Here is a 14,261-nt window from a genome sequence, read left to right as displayed (position 1 = left end):
GCCAAGATTCCTACCAAATGCCGATCAAAAGCGCCCTCGTTCTTTAATTTTTGGCTCATTGAAAGTTTTTTTTCTTTTTTTCCCCTCAGTTTCTGGCATATATATACTAGATCGAATATATAATTATAATATATTATTGGAGGTGAAGACAGTGATATCTTTCATACAAAGTTGGTAAATTATAATCTATATAAAGTATATGCCTATCACAGGCACTTGTTTCGGTTATTTTTTTTTTAACCCATAGTATAATAATAACATATTATATAATAATAACATATAACACATAACATGTTATTATTATACTATGGGTTAAAAATTTATTACCGAAACAAGTGCCTGTGATGCCTATTCATACTTCTGAATTAAATTTTTCATGCACCACCGCTGAAGTTGAGTACTTCTGAATATAGGAATTAATCTGCCCATCGATAATTGTGTTTTATTGTGTTTTTTTTATTGCAGATTCATTTTGCGTTTACTTTTTTACCCCCCCCCCCTTTCCCCTTTATGATTTTTTCCTGCATGGACTTGATTTGTTCAGAGTCATGTTTTCATGGGGAGAAACTACAGCAAGTGTAGGTTTAAAATCAGATCCTTTGATCCGCTCACATAGATCGCTACACTTTACAAACTTCATATTGTATTTATAAGGTGTCGTTTGATTATCCGTTATATCAAAATTTCGAATTGTTGATGTGAGTGCACGAGGACTCGTACTGCTAAGTACATAAACTACACATAAATCAAATACAGCTAGATTGCACAATATTTGTTGCATATGTGAGCTAGGGCAATGAGCGGTCCCTTCTCTAATAAATCATTTTCCATGGTAGTGCATGACATGCCCAGAACACAGCAGATTGATGCTGGTCAGCAATAATGCATCTCTGTTGCCTATACAAGCACATGTGGTTGGGGACGGGAACACCCCCACCCACCCGATCTTCCGTACACCAATGGTTTCTCGACTTTTTTAAATAAAATATTTTTTACAACACGTTTAAAAAAGTATTACAATTGAAAAATCCAAAATATAACCTAAAAAACTAACCTTTTATAAAAATTCACACTCTCTGACACGAAAAGAGAACAAGGTTGCGAACTTCGGCAGATGTTTCGACACCTCGATGCAAACGAGGTCCATGGGCCACATCGATCCCCTGAGCACACTGGCTAGGATCGCTCACCTGAGCCAGTGGCCAGGAAAAAAACACAGGCACTTGTTTCTGTAATAAATTTTTGACCCATACTATAATAAGTCTTATTATTATAGTATGGGTCAAAAATTTATAACAGAAACAAGTGCCTGTGGAAAAAAACAGAAATAAGTTAAGTATTGAAAAGATTTAATATACATATGTATGTGGTCCCAAAAATCCCTCCGGGAGGGGGAGGTATGATTTGTTCAATTTGAATCCACACTAACTGAAGATGCTTCCATGTTTCTTTGACTAATCGTGGCTTTAGAGGATTTTTCCTCATGTATTTGATTTTCTATTGTGGCCCTGGACATGATTTGAACAAAATTAAATCTACACTAACTGATTGATTGATTGATTGTATGTTGTTTAACGCCCCATTCGAGAATTTTTAGAGACGTCACCGTATGCCGGTGAAGGGCTTCTAATTTAGACCTATACTCCGGCATTCAGGGCCATTGAGCAATGAGGGTTCTTTATCGTGCCAACGTCTACCGTGACCTCGGTTTTTAAGGTCTCATCCGAAAGACCCATGACTTCACTTCTAGTGCCTGGCGCTTCGCTACCAATTTTTACGTCTTAGGTTTGGCGCGGCGCGGCGAACGAGAATCGAATCCAGGCCTCCCGATCACGAATACACTATTTGAGGAGGCTTACATATTTGACTAAACATGGCTTTAGAAGATTTTTCAAGATTTTCTCCCATACGTTTGATCTTCTATTGTAGCCCCACCTTACCCCTGGGGGACATGATTTGAACAAACTTGAATCTACTATACGTGAGGATGCTTCTGAATTAATACAACTAAACATGGCTTTGCAGTTCTTGAGAAGATTTTTAATGATTTTTCCTAAATATTCCTTTGTATAAGTTGATCCTCTGTTGTGGCCCCTCTCTACTCCTGGGGGTCATGATTTGACAAAATTGATTCTACATTACTGAGGATGCTTCTATATTATGTCTTTGATGTTCTTGAGAAGAGTTTTATTAATTTTTCTATACATTCTTAAGTATTATTTTGATCATGCATTGTGGCCCCATCCTAGCCCCGGGGGGTCATGATTTGAACAAAACTTGAATCAGCACATCCTGAGGATGCCTCTGCATAAATATGACTAATTATGGCTTTGCTGTTCTAGAGAAAATTTTCAAAGATTTTTCCAATGTACCGGTATTCCTATGTAAACCTTTGATCTCCAATTGTGACCCCACCCTACCCCCAGGGGTCATGATTAGAACAAACCTGAATCTACACTACTTATGCCAATAATATTTTTACTAATTCATAATTATCTCACCTTGGAAGAGGCCCTTCATTTGAACACACTTGAATCTACCTTAGCAAAGGGTACTATGTGCCAAGTTTGGTTGAAATTGGTATAGTGGATCTTGAAAAGAAGTTAAAATGCCTGCTGCCAGACAAAATGTGATCAGAAAAGCTCACTCAAGCCTTCCACTCAGGTGAGCTATAAATGAAAGTTACTTATACCCACTGGACTTAAAAGGTTTCCATTGTATCTTCAGAGATTATTAATAATCGCAAATTTGTGTCCAGTTGTTAATTCCAAACCTAGGAATTTTTGTGTTTTACATCTGTGACTTGTCATTTCAATTGTCAACAAATGGAAGTCATCATTTTTCTATTTCTACCATCAAATCTATTTTACTTTCCAATGTGAAGTACATTTACTGTATAAATGCTTCATTCTTCTCCGCCAATCAAACAACTGGCAATGCAACCATTCTTGCTTCTATGAATGATATTGCTTGTTTGATGTCAAATAATCGAATAAACATTAATTCTTCATCAATAGTTGTTCAAATCAATGATTAATCCATTATTCATCAACACACCCCACCCCCTCATATTAAAATCTACATGACACAATCTGAGCTAATTCAAGCCTATAACCATTGGAAGATTTGAACATTTGTATATATTATATGGAAGCTTCCTTATAAACTTATCATCTCAGGCATAGAGGTTCTGGAAAAGATTATTTTATTTGACCCAAACTTTTATTCTTTCCATTTCTTTAAATTCTCTTTTTGGGAGAAACACAAAGTTATATTCCTCACTGAGGTGGGCTTTATGGAATATGTCAGAACAGGGCAAATGTTGTTCACAACGCAATGTTCACTGAAAAGGTTGTTTATTTCTTAAATAAAGGACAAAAACACAGACAAAACTGAATCTGGTGACCTAAAAATAAAATACACCTCCAGTTGGATAGAAAATCAGAACATTCATAAAAACACATCATTTAAGGCACATAAAGAGTTATTACTGTGACAATTTTTTTAACAAGATGCAAAAACAAATCACTTACAAAATACAATGAACATTTATGAGAAACCCACAAGCCTTGTTACCTGAGTGTTGTTGAAAATAATATTAAAAATCATTGTCAATGCTTAAAATAAATAGTATATAAATAACAAATTCTTAATTCCCATAAACCACAGTTACAAAATAAAGAATCACCTTTATAAGAATATAAACACTTGTATCTTTTGATATGCAAAAAGGTTAAGGTGTTCATGAAATCAGTTACTGTATCTTGTCATTTTTTTTGAATACCTATATTCAAAAGGCTTGCAGAACTCTACACAATGGGGATGTGAATTAAACAATTAAAAAAAAAATTTATCAAGTACCGTACATGTGTTTGTTAATTTTAACATATGACTCTATCTAGAGATATGGACAAAAGATCTTTTTTAGCATGCTGAAAGTTTAATCATTGACCAACCTTTATATCTAAAATGAGGGTGTATAAAACATACAAATAGATACAATTTACAGTTCAAAGTTAATATAAATCATTCTGGCAAAACTAATAAAATATGCAATAAATAAATATCAAACCTCTAAAGGAACTACAAGTAGACATCTTAATATGCATAAAATGCTCTACGCAGTGCATTATTACATGGGCCATTTCAACATTGAATTTTGTGAATTATGACCACCCACCTGTCATGCTGTAAATTTCATGTACAGGTATTGGGTGTTTGTTCTCAAATTCAGTCTAGCTACCCTTTCATTACATGATTACAGACGTTTGTTGTGTGCATGATTTATACCCTAGCTAAGCATCCAAATGTACAAATCTTAGTATCACATGAAGTAAAATCAGTCAAAAATAATGCTTCTAATCTAAAAGGACTGGAAACATAATAAAAACTTACCTTAGGGAAACTGGGATCTGGTTAGAGATCCAGAATTTTGCTAACTACTAAAACAATATTCTTCAACTCTTCAACTTCTCTGTTTTCTAATGGTTGTTTGAGCAATAGAGTAAGAATATGAACAGGTGCTTCACTAAATCCTCTGCAGTAAGAAAAAGAAAAAATCAAAACTTAATCAAAAATCCCACACTTATGTCTGTAGTGGACAGATAAGAATGCCTAGTAGCTGCGACGGAAGTCAAGTGGGCATCAGTGTTGCTCCCTTTCCCTTTAACTGGTTTTACTGAAAAATAAAATGACAATATATTATTGATCAGACATATTAATTGAGCCCTCATCTCTGGTGGGCTAGAAATTCTGTTTAAGATACAGCAAACTAAACTGTTGTTTTCTGCAGTGTACTTACTTGACTGGTTTTTTGGATGTCAGAATAACTCTTGTTAGGAACATGTAGAGGATAGGGAAGCCGAGATAGATGACATGACCTGCATATCCCACCGAGGAGTATATCTGTAATAAAAGGATTGTCCAAGATAGATGTAGATATATACAGGCTTATTTTAATTCTTAACAAAAATTCCACATTACAATGTACTAGTACTCCACTCTATTGAGTTATAGTTATAATCAGTGTGAAAGCTGTACTAGCAGGACTAATCCCCCCTTTCCTTTTAAGATGAAAAATTATTTTTAAAAATTTAACTGTGTCCTTAGAATTCATTCATATGTACCATAAAGTTTGCCAAATTTTGATTTTAACATATTTCATCACTTCATTTTTTACACTGATAGGGAACTGTGGGATTTAAAAAAAAAAAAAAACTTTTCTCTTTCTTTTTAACTATTGGAGCTTAGGACATTTCTTACTAGTGACATCATACATGCAGCTGCTATAAATTCTTAATGCTTTTTACTCTATTATATTTCCTGGGTTTAGATTACAATTTACTAGTTTTATTGGAGGGGGGGGGGGGGGCATTTGAAGGGTAATTTTTGCATTTTATTCTTTTTTTTTTTTTTAATAAAGAACTATTTTATTCCCAGTAATTTGAAAATGTCATATTTTTCAATCAAATTCACAGACATAAACTGGAGAATTTTTTTTAAAAAACATGCCCCATCTAAGCAGGACATTTTTGTGCCACAAAGCTTCCTTACAAGTCTGAATGGAATTCAGTCTGAAACTTATCTACAAGCAAACAGGATAGAACATGGAAAGAAATGAAACGCTCTAAGAATGACAAAGCAAGTGTTTGTACCCCAGACAAATTCTCTTTCTGTAAAAATGAACAATCACTTACCGGTAAAAACTTGTCATAGGTTAACATGCAGAAGCTGACTAAGGCATAACTTATAGAGAATGACACCAGTATTTTCTTGACCAGCCAAAGGAATGGTTGCAGAGTAATAGATCTGTTGAGCTCATGTAACGTAGAAATTTTATATTCCAGCACCATAATCTGAAAAAATGTAAGAAAATATTTTAATTGTACTGAATCATTTTTAGACATACATGAAAGTTTTTTCTCAAGATTATAAAAATTTACATGTACTTATTCCTTTGATTTTGAAATGATATAAAAATTTACTTATTCCTTTGATTTTGAAATGATAAAAAAATTTACTTATTCCTTTGATTTTGAAATGATATAAAAATTTACTTATTCCTTTGATTTTGAAATGATAAAAAAATTTACTTATTCCTTTGATTTTGAAATGATATAAAAATTTACTTATTCCTTCGATTCTGAAATGATATAAGAATTTACTTATTCCTTCCCCATGTGGATATTTTAACCAAATAATTCATAAAATTTTAAAATTATCAGCTGCTGTAAATTTTTACTACCTGATTTTCGGTGTTGACCATGATGAACTCTAGGAAGAAGTTCATATAGTACCCTGATGCTAACCCATGCCATAAGGCAAGATACACCAAAGTCACAGCCTGCGATATTAAACGATTGCCTAGAAACTGTAGTCTTTTGTATATGTATCTGAAAAAGAGTCAATATTTTCAAAAAATCTGGATTTTAGGCCCCAGAATTATGAAGCAATTTTAGACTTAAGTCAGAATTTGTACATGCCATAAATATTTATTACAGAAAACACAAATAATTTGAAATGCTATTAGAATTGTTTCCCTTTCATGTTGTTTATTTTCTATTTTCAAGTGTCACTTTATCATATTCATTTTATGAATGACTGAAATTTGAAGTCGAAGACTGCTCCATGATCCTAGGACCATATTGAAGAAAGAAATTTTGCAAGAACATTTTCTGCAAAAATATTTAGAAGACAAACTACATATCAAATTACTGTCATCAACAGAAAAACACCCAACAAAATCTTGCAAAATGCAAATGGTATGTTATATATACTACCCTAGACATTCCCAGATCAATATTTATGGTATTGTACAGTCATTGTGAGTACTAAGTACCTAAACATCCAGTTATTGGTGTTGTGGTTGAAAGCCTCAATGGCTCCTTTGAATGTACTGCATGTCTCTAGTTGGTACAGTTTGACGTTAGTCACACCATCCCAGAGAATGTTGCCATTTTCATCTTTTCCATTGTATGACAGTCCCATTAGAATACAAATGCCCTCCTTTAAGACAAAAATAAAAAAATATATATAAAAGGATTAATTTTTCATACAATACTGCTAGCACTGCTTGAAAATAACTTTTAATGTCAGGTACTTTCCAAATTACTATTGTTTAACAGAGGACTATATATAAGGTTTGTGGTTTAATGGAGAATAATGGCTACAGATTTCTGTGATCTTTTATATACGGTATTCCTGAATCTGAACGAAGTTACAAATACAGAAGTTCACAATTTCATCTCTGTTTCTTTTGAAATTCTTGATACAACATGAAATTTATTTTCAATTTTTTACTAAGCCATGAGGTTTATTAAAGTTTACTTAATTTTTCACAAGCTCAATAATAATTTGACCAACCTGAGGCATAGAGTTTGCAGTATTTGTACCAACTGTAATCACAGAAAAGTAAGAAAAATAAACTTACACAGATAAGCCAAATTCCCACATATTTTCTGAAATGAAGCTGTCCCCACACCAGTATGTAGGCACACTTGGTCAGTAGTCTTAAATCCTGCAACCATAAATCAACTTATTTATTATCAGTTCATTTATTACTACTGTATACAGCTTTGATCTGACTCATGGTTATTTTCTCATTCTCCAAAAAAATCCATTAAGACTCAAAATTGAATATAAGTTTACCTGTCCCCTTTTAAAATACCTTGTGCACGGTGGCTAAAAATATATTTCTTAATTCTTATCATACATAAACCTATTAATATAAGTTTTTTTCAACTTTGTATTTGTGGCTAAATAAGCTGTCCCTTCATTTCCCTTCTGTTTGAAAGGGTATACACATGTACTGAATACTGTAAGTCGTTTTAATTCCACGGTGTTAAAATTTCACAATTTCTCAAAAAGTACCAATTGCGATGGTTTTAATTTCATGCTGCAAGAATTTAATTTAAATTTTGTATAAGCATTTTTAAAAACTATTGATTGCATTCACGATGGGTTTAATTTTGCGGAAAAATAATGAATTGCAAACATAGTGAAATTAAAACCATTGTGATTATTTGCCAATCTACAGTATTCAAGTTGACTTTTTTTTTATTTTTTGCTTTTATTTTAAATAGTACATAAATCAGATTCAGTTATTTTTTTTATACATGAAATAAAGTCCATCAAAATCATTTAAGCATTGGACTGGATTTTTGTAGCTTCAACCAGACTGATTAAGGACTAACCTGATACTGTGGTGTGAAGAAAAAGTCATCAGTAAACAGAATGTTACCAGTCTGGAACAGGACAATGTAGAGTAGACCCAAACTCAGTCGGGTCAGGGCAGGACCCACACTACAAATAAAAGTAATCAGTAAACAGAATGTTACCAGTCTGGAACAGGACAATGTAAAGTAGACCTAAATTCAGTCGGGTCAGGGCAGGACCCACACTACAAATAAAAGTAATCAGTAAACAGAATGTTACTAGTCTGGAACAGGACAATGTAGAGTAAACCTAAACTCAGTCGAGTCAGGGCAGGACCCACACTACAAATAAATGCAGTATGTTGAAATCTATAACAATCTGAATTAATATATTTAGAAAAGAATAAACTTTTTCGAGATACTGGGAACACAACCTCCCTAGAAACAGTTTGGAGGGGAGAACAGGAATCACCTTATCCATCTGAATGTACTAAGTACATGTATCATGTTCATGCCAAAACGCAATATAGAAACACTTGGATGCTCATACTTGAAAAAAAAAAATAATGCTTAAGACCACAGATTATACCATGACCTTGACCCATTATCATTGGCAAATTCAAGGTCACAAGCAAATAAAAGTACTAGATCTGTGGTGTTCTTTGCTTCAATAAATTTTGAGTGAATGATCACTTAAAAGATCTGAAAGTGTGTCTTGACCAGTAGCTTTTTGCACACCTCCCAAGTCATTGGCAAAATATTGATAAATATTGATAAATATTAATTTTTCTCTTGAAGAAGCTCACAGTGACAAATGGATGGATTGCTCATGAAGTGATATGCCATGATTCTGAAAAAACATCATTTGGACAAGCTCAAAAAAATTCATTTACTGTCTGGGCCATATTTTTGCTATAGAGAAACACTGAAAACACACTTTAAGAAAAAAGTTTACTTTTGACCATGGCCAGATGGTTTGCCAACAGTAACCAAGGTTATTTAGACAAAATTCAAGGGCTTATGTTGTTTCATACTACTTCAGAATGTGATATGCATCTGTCTTGCTTATTTGAACTAGGTAAAGATTACTTGGGAGGAATTGGGGGGGGGGGGGGGGGGGTGATAACATCATAGACTTTTAGTTATGTTGGATCCTTGTCAATTATCTTAATGACATTACACTTTCTTATCCTTAATTTGACACACATTGTTTACCTTGCAGGAGGATAGTTTTGCATTTCTTTAGAGGCATCTTTAGCCATCAGGGCACTAAACTCTCCTCTTGTGAAAGCCAAATATTTTCTCATCCCAAACTAAAAATGATAGCACAAGAATTGAAAAAAAAACAGCACAATTTGTACAGGGAAACCAGTTGTATTTGTCTGTAAAGAAAAACATGGCTCTAACAAATAGACCAGCAGCAATAATACTGAACTAGGGTAAGCCTGTTTACCTGTGGTCCAGCTAACATCCCACCAACGAAGAAGGAATGGCCACACATGGCCAGAAGAGAAGGAAGGTCTGAGATATAGTTCTCTTTCTGATCCTTGGATAACTTATCCTATTGAAGAATAAAAGAAAGGCTTCTTAAAGTTAATATAAAAAGTCTAGATATGTCTAAAAACAGACACTGCTACATGTATTTCATTTACAAATAAAAAAAAATGTATATATAGACATGGAAAATCTTCAGATTTCTCATGATGAGAGTTTATAGCATATTTATTTTTATTCTTTATTTTTGCAGATTTTAAATTTCTTTTAAGTTAAACCTGAACTTATATGAAACATGTGTACATGTATTATAAACTGCCAGTAAAATGCAATAGGAGATATGTACTCCATAAAAAAATATCTGGAAACAACAACAAGATGACAAGCTTAGACAAAAAGTATTCCTTCCCTAATCTTACAGTAACCTTCTGGTTGCAGTCAGTTATTTAACTTAGGAAGGAAGTGATAAGCCTGACAATTCACACTAACTTCCTTGAGTGCACAGTACACTATTATAATATATTGTATTTCACTGTGGGATAAACACAGTATATGTAGAAAACAGAAAATTTTTAAAAATTATTTCATTACAGTTGACATAAATTTAAATAATTGACCTTTGTTACAGATCTAGAATCTGAGGATTGTACCTTTGATTTCTTTCCATCGTAATAATCAATTACCAGTGCAGTCAGCCTCAGTGTTAATACACAGTGCGGGGTGCTCCATGTTATCGCATAGCCTTCCTTGGCTATTTGTAAATATCCATACAACAGATAACCCTAAAAAAAAAAATAAAAACAAAATCATAATGACAAAAGTAATAAATCTCATCCGATATGATTAAGTAGTGACAGTTTTTTTACTCTGTAAAAGTAAGTTTATTTATTTATAAAGTATACAGAGATCAATAGCTGAGCTTCTCCAATGCATGCAAGTAAGAAAGATCCACCATAGAAACTGTCTCATGCATGTTGTCTCATACAGCTTACTTAGCAATTTTGTACTGCTAATTGGAAAAATTGTTAATTAAGCTTACAAATATGATTAGTAAAAGGACATGATGATATGTACATCTGATGACACGGGTATTTTTAACTCCTCTTCAAATAAATCCTGAATGCCTTAACTATGTAGATCCTCCTTAGGTCAGCATGACACCCGTTATGGCTTACTGTTAAACGTTTGATTAAGACATGCTTGGAAATATTTATGTGCAAAATCGTTTCTTTCATGTAATAAAAATTATATCTAGTAGCTTATGTCACAAATGAAAGATGTATATACATATCCATGTTCCACTGTTTAACTTGAGAGAATGAAGAGTGTAGTAATTTAATATATCTTCTATCTTTAGAGCCACTTGGCCTATGAAAAGACCTCATATGTAGTGCGGAATCAAATTCAGGCTTTGAGAATCTTGTCTTCACTTGAATCAGAAGTACTTATAAGAAGAAGTGCTCAAAAAGCTTAAATCAGATCCTTCATTAGAACAATGCAGGTCACATGCATTATATGAAACATGACTAGTTGTATTGTGCAGTGTACATGTCTTTTATCAAACAATGTTTTTGTTTGGGACATTGACTCAGGTGAACCAACTAACTGAAAGTGCCACTATAACAAATAAAATATCACTTGAATTGATAGACAATGTGGCAGTGAGAATGACTTTCATCCTAATGTAATGTCCCACAACAGCATGTTTCATCCCCTATGCTACATGCACAAGGTTATGGTAGATAGACTCTTATCTCTTTATAAGACTACTAAGAGATTATGATAACTTTTATGCAATCTTAAACAGTTTTGTATGAAAGACTTTAATAATCCTTATGCAATCTTAAACAGTTTTGTATAAAAGACTATAATAATCCTTATGCAATCTTAAGGTTCATAAACCCTCTGCTCATTCATATAAATTTTTTTCTTTAACTCTTACGATTTTACAAAAGAAATGTATTTGTTTAGTAAAAATCAAACAATTATAGCCTAGCTTGTGGGGCAAAATTGAACAAAAAAGACACTTCAACTTGACAAATTTATAAAGGAATAAATAGGCATTTATATCATTAAGAGTTATCTCTCTTATCAGAGTATCAATGGACCTTAAACAGTTTTGTATAAAAGACTATAATAATCCTTACGCAATCTTAAACAGTTTTGTATTCTCCTTTAATATTTATTGAACAGAAAATAAACAGCAACATCTGTATGTCAGTTATAGCCTGTGTTACTCAGACACCAGGATATTTGATACCAGTACCAAAAAAAAAAAAAAAAAAAAAAAAAACCATTTATAGATTTCCATTAAAATTTAAGTACTGCTCAATACATTTGATAATGAGCTGAAGGATTTATAAAGTTCTGCCCAAATAATAACAGCTAGAATACTTACTGAATTAAAGATAAAAGCAATGGCCACTGAAATCCTGGATCCACCAGTCACTCTTAGTAGAACACAGATCACAATAATATTGATGAGGGGATGAATAAAATATAACCCTGAAACAATACAAAAAGAGGCCATAACTTGCTTTTTTTTCAAACAAATGTAAAAAATCTCAAACTTTTTGCTTCCAATACAAAGATCTGAAGCTGAACAAAATTAAATTTAAGGTACTGTGAGCCCACAAAATTGTACCCCAGCTTCAATCTTATTTTTTAAAGTGCTGCATCCAATGTTTCTTTCTTTAAAAGTTATAAAATAAACTCAGATTATACAATTTTTCTACCAGTGATTTTGAACTTGTTCAAATGAACTTGGGTTAAAGCCCTGATATGGCCTCAGCTAATATTATGGAATCTTGGTGCCAAGAACAAGCTTCCAAAGTATCTCAGTATAACACAGTAAGGCAAGGACAGGTATTAAACATTTTCTCTGCCAGTGACATAATCTTATTGTACTTTGTGTAAAAAAAAAAAAGGTTTAGCTGCCATGTAGTTTTTTCTACTACTGTATCAAGGAAGGAAATCTACAAATTTTAAGGAAGCTTCACATTTTGCCTAGATCACACTAAGAAAATTTAGTATGAACCCTTTATATCAAATATGCAGCAATTCTGTTCTAAGGTATTTTCTAAGGTAATTGGTGATAGTGAGGCTTCCACTATATTTTTGGAAAATACAGGCCTATTTTCAATTGGGACTGGTGCCAAATTTGAGCCCCAAATCGACCCTAAAAAAATCACTGGTGTTCTATATCATGTTAAATTCATGGTATACTGAATAAATATTAGGGTTAATTCAATGTTTCATTAGAAAATAATTCTATGCTTTAAAACTTGATATTCATAGTGAGTGACCTATAATCATGACAATACATGTTGCAATGAAAGCAGTTTATATGTATAGTACATGTAATATGCAAATTTCACATTATGTCATCATGCATAAGACTTACCAAAGTTAAAGTAATACACAGCAACTCCCGTTAGAGTGAAGTATAAATGGTGAATGTTTTCATGTTTTCCATGAATGAAGGCACGGTGGAGAAATCCCAGAGGATACCCTGAAAGAACAACTCAAGATATAAAATAAGCAACAAACATTAAAATGACATCTCAATCAATTGTTATAAGTTAATTTCAATGTACTAGTAATCAGTATGATGTGTAGATGTATTTTTTTTAACCTGTGACGCATAAAATAGTGCCGTTTGATGTGGATGCCAGGATGAAAAAGGGTTTCTGGCTGTCTATGGCCTATATATATTGGTTCAGTAATAAAAGTGTTTACTGTATTTTTTTTCTCTTTCATCTTCACACCATCGGGGTACTTATCCACTCCTGGCCATTTTCTGATTTTTTTTTTAATTTGCTGACTGCAGCGATGTCTTTCAGGGAAATTACAAATCCTGATTGTTTTTCGTATCTTTCAATCAATCACATTAAGCCTTTCAGGGACAAAAAACCTTTAACATGTGCATTGAAGTGTCAACTGCTTACTTTCTGTTCACTTTTTATGACAAAATATTAAAGCTGCAATTTTTAAATTGGTGCTTCTTAATAAGAGACTGAAGCTGGCCTGAAAAAAAAACCAAAATGAAGTTTGTCATGAGTCCCACTGCCAAGACTAGACTCAGGACCTGGTCCCTGCCTTTGTGAGGATGGTGTATCTATTTTTATCACATTTTATTTCTCTTCTATGTTGAAAAGGTGGATACCTGGGCAGGCCACTGCAGTTTGATGGTTTATTTTGTTGTAAAAGTAAAAAAAATATGCGCACTAAGATTTAAGTACGAATCCAGACGAAGACAGCTTTCTTCACTGCATTGATTATTACGGTTATAATTCATAATTGATGAACTGTAATAATCAGATATATAAATAATAGTTACATGTTGCTTATAATGTCTCTGTTATAACACACTGTGGTCAGCTGGTGGTCGTGTATCCTCTCCATGTTATTGGACAATGATCAAATTTAAAGTTTTTTCCACGAGTCTCTAAACTAATATGCACCTCAAATGGATATACTTTTACCTACCTATAAACAACGACAACAGAAAACTAGTGGCTTGAACACTGGCACCAATTTGGGATGCAAGTGCACTCACAACATCGCTCAACATCTTCTGGTTTTCAACACGTTGTGTTGTATACAGAAATTTGC

At 33.1% G+C, this 14,261-nt stretch overlaps 1 protein-coding gene across 1 annotated transcript; it reads right to left on the bottom strand.

The window, feature by feature from the left end:
- Positions 1–3,226: 3,226 nt before the first annotated feature.
- On the bottom strand, positions 3,227–14,261 carry LOC133172569 (lysophospholipid acyltransferase 5-like). Its single transcript, XM_061307491.1, has 13 exons — positions 14,136–14,261; positions 13,051–13,158; positions 12,046–12,152; positions 10,298–10,429; positions 9,607–9,714; positions 9,369–9,466; positions 8,193–8,301; positions 7,430–7,516; positions 6,839–7,005; positions 6,245–6,392; positions 5,697–5,855; positions 4,802–4,905; positions 3,227–4,678 (listed from the first exon to the last, which is right to left on the bottom strand). The coding sequence occupies exons 1-13, from the start codon at positions 14,218–14,220 to the stop codon at positions 4,666–4,668; spliced, it is 1,425 nt and encodes a 474-aa protein (XP_061163475.1). The 5' UTR covers positions 14,221–14,261; the 3' UTR covers positions 3,227–4,665.

The sequence above is a fragment of the Saccostrea echinata genome, unplaced genomic scaffold (assembly GCF_033153115.1).
Source record: "Saccostrea echinata isolate AGI-Se365-2 ecotype Australia unplaced genomic scaffold, CSIRO_AGI_Sech_v1 ptg000054l, whole genome shotgun sequence".
Classification (NCBI taxonomy): domain Eukaryota; kingdom Metazoa; phylum Mollusca; class Bivalvia; order Ostreida; family Ostreidae; genus Saccostrea; species Saccostrea echinata.
This window is presented reverse-complemented; position numbering and strand designations above follow the sequence as displayed.

Bases quoted from the DNA above. Each gene is read 5' to 3' on its own strand.
- LOC133172569 (XM_061307491.1), bottom strand. From the start codon at position 14,220: ATGTTGAGCGATGTTGTGAGTGCACTTGCATCCCAAATTGGTGCCAGT. The intron at 10,430-12,045 runs GTAAGTATTCTA...TTTTTTTTTTAG, and splicing joins TTGCTTTTATCTTTAATTCA to GGTTATCTGTTGTATGGATA. The intron at 6,393-6,838 runs GTACTTAGTACT...ACTCTTTTTCAG, and splicing joins ACCAATAACTGGATGTTTAG to ATACATATACAAAAGACTAC.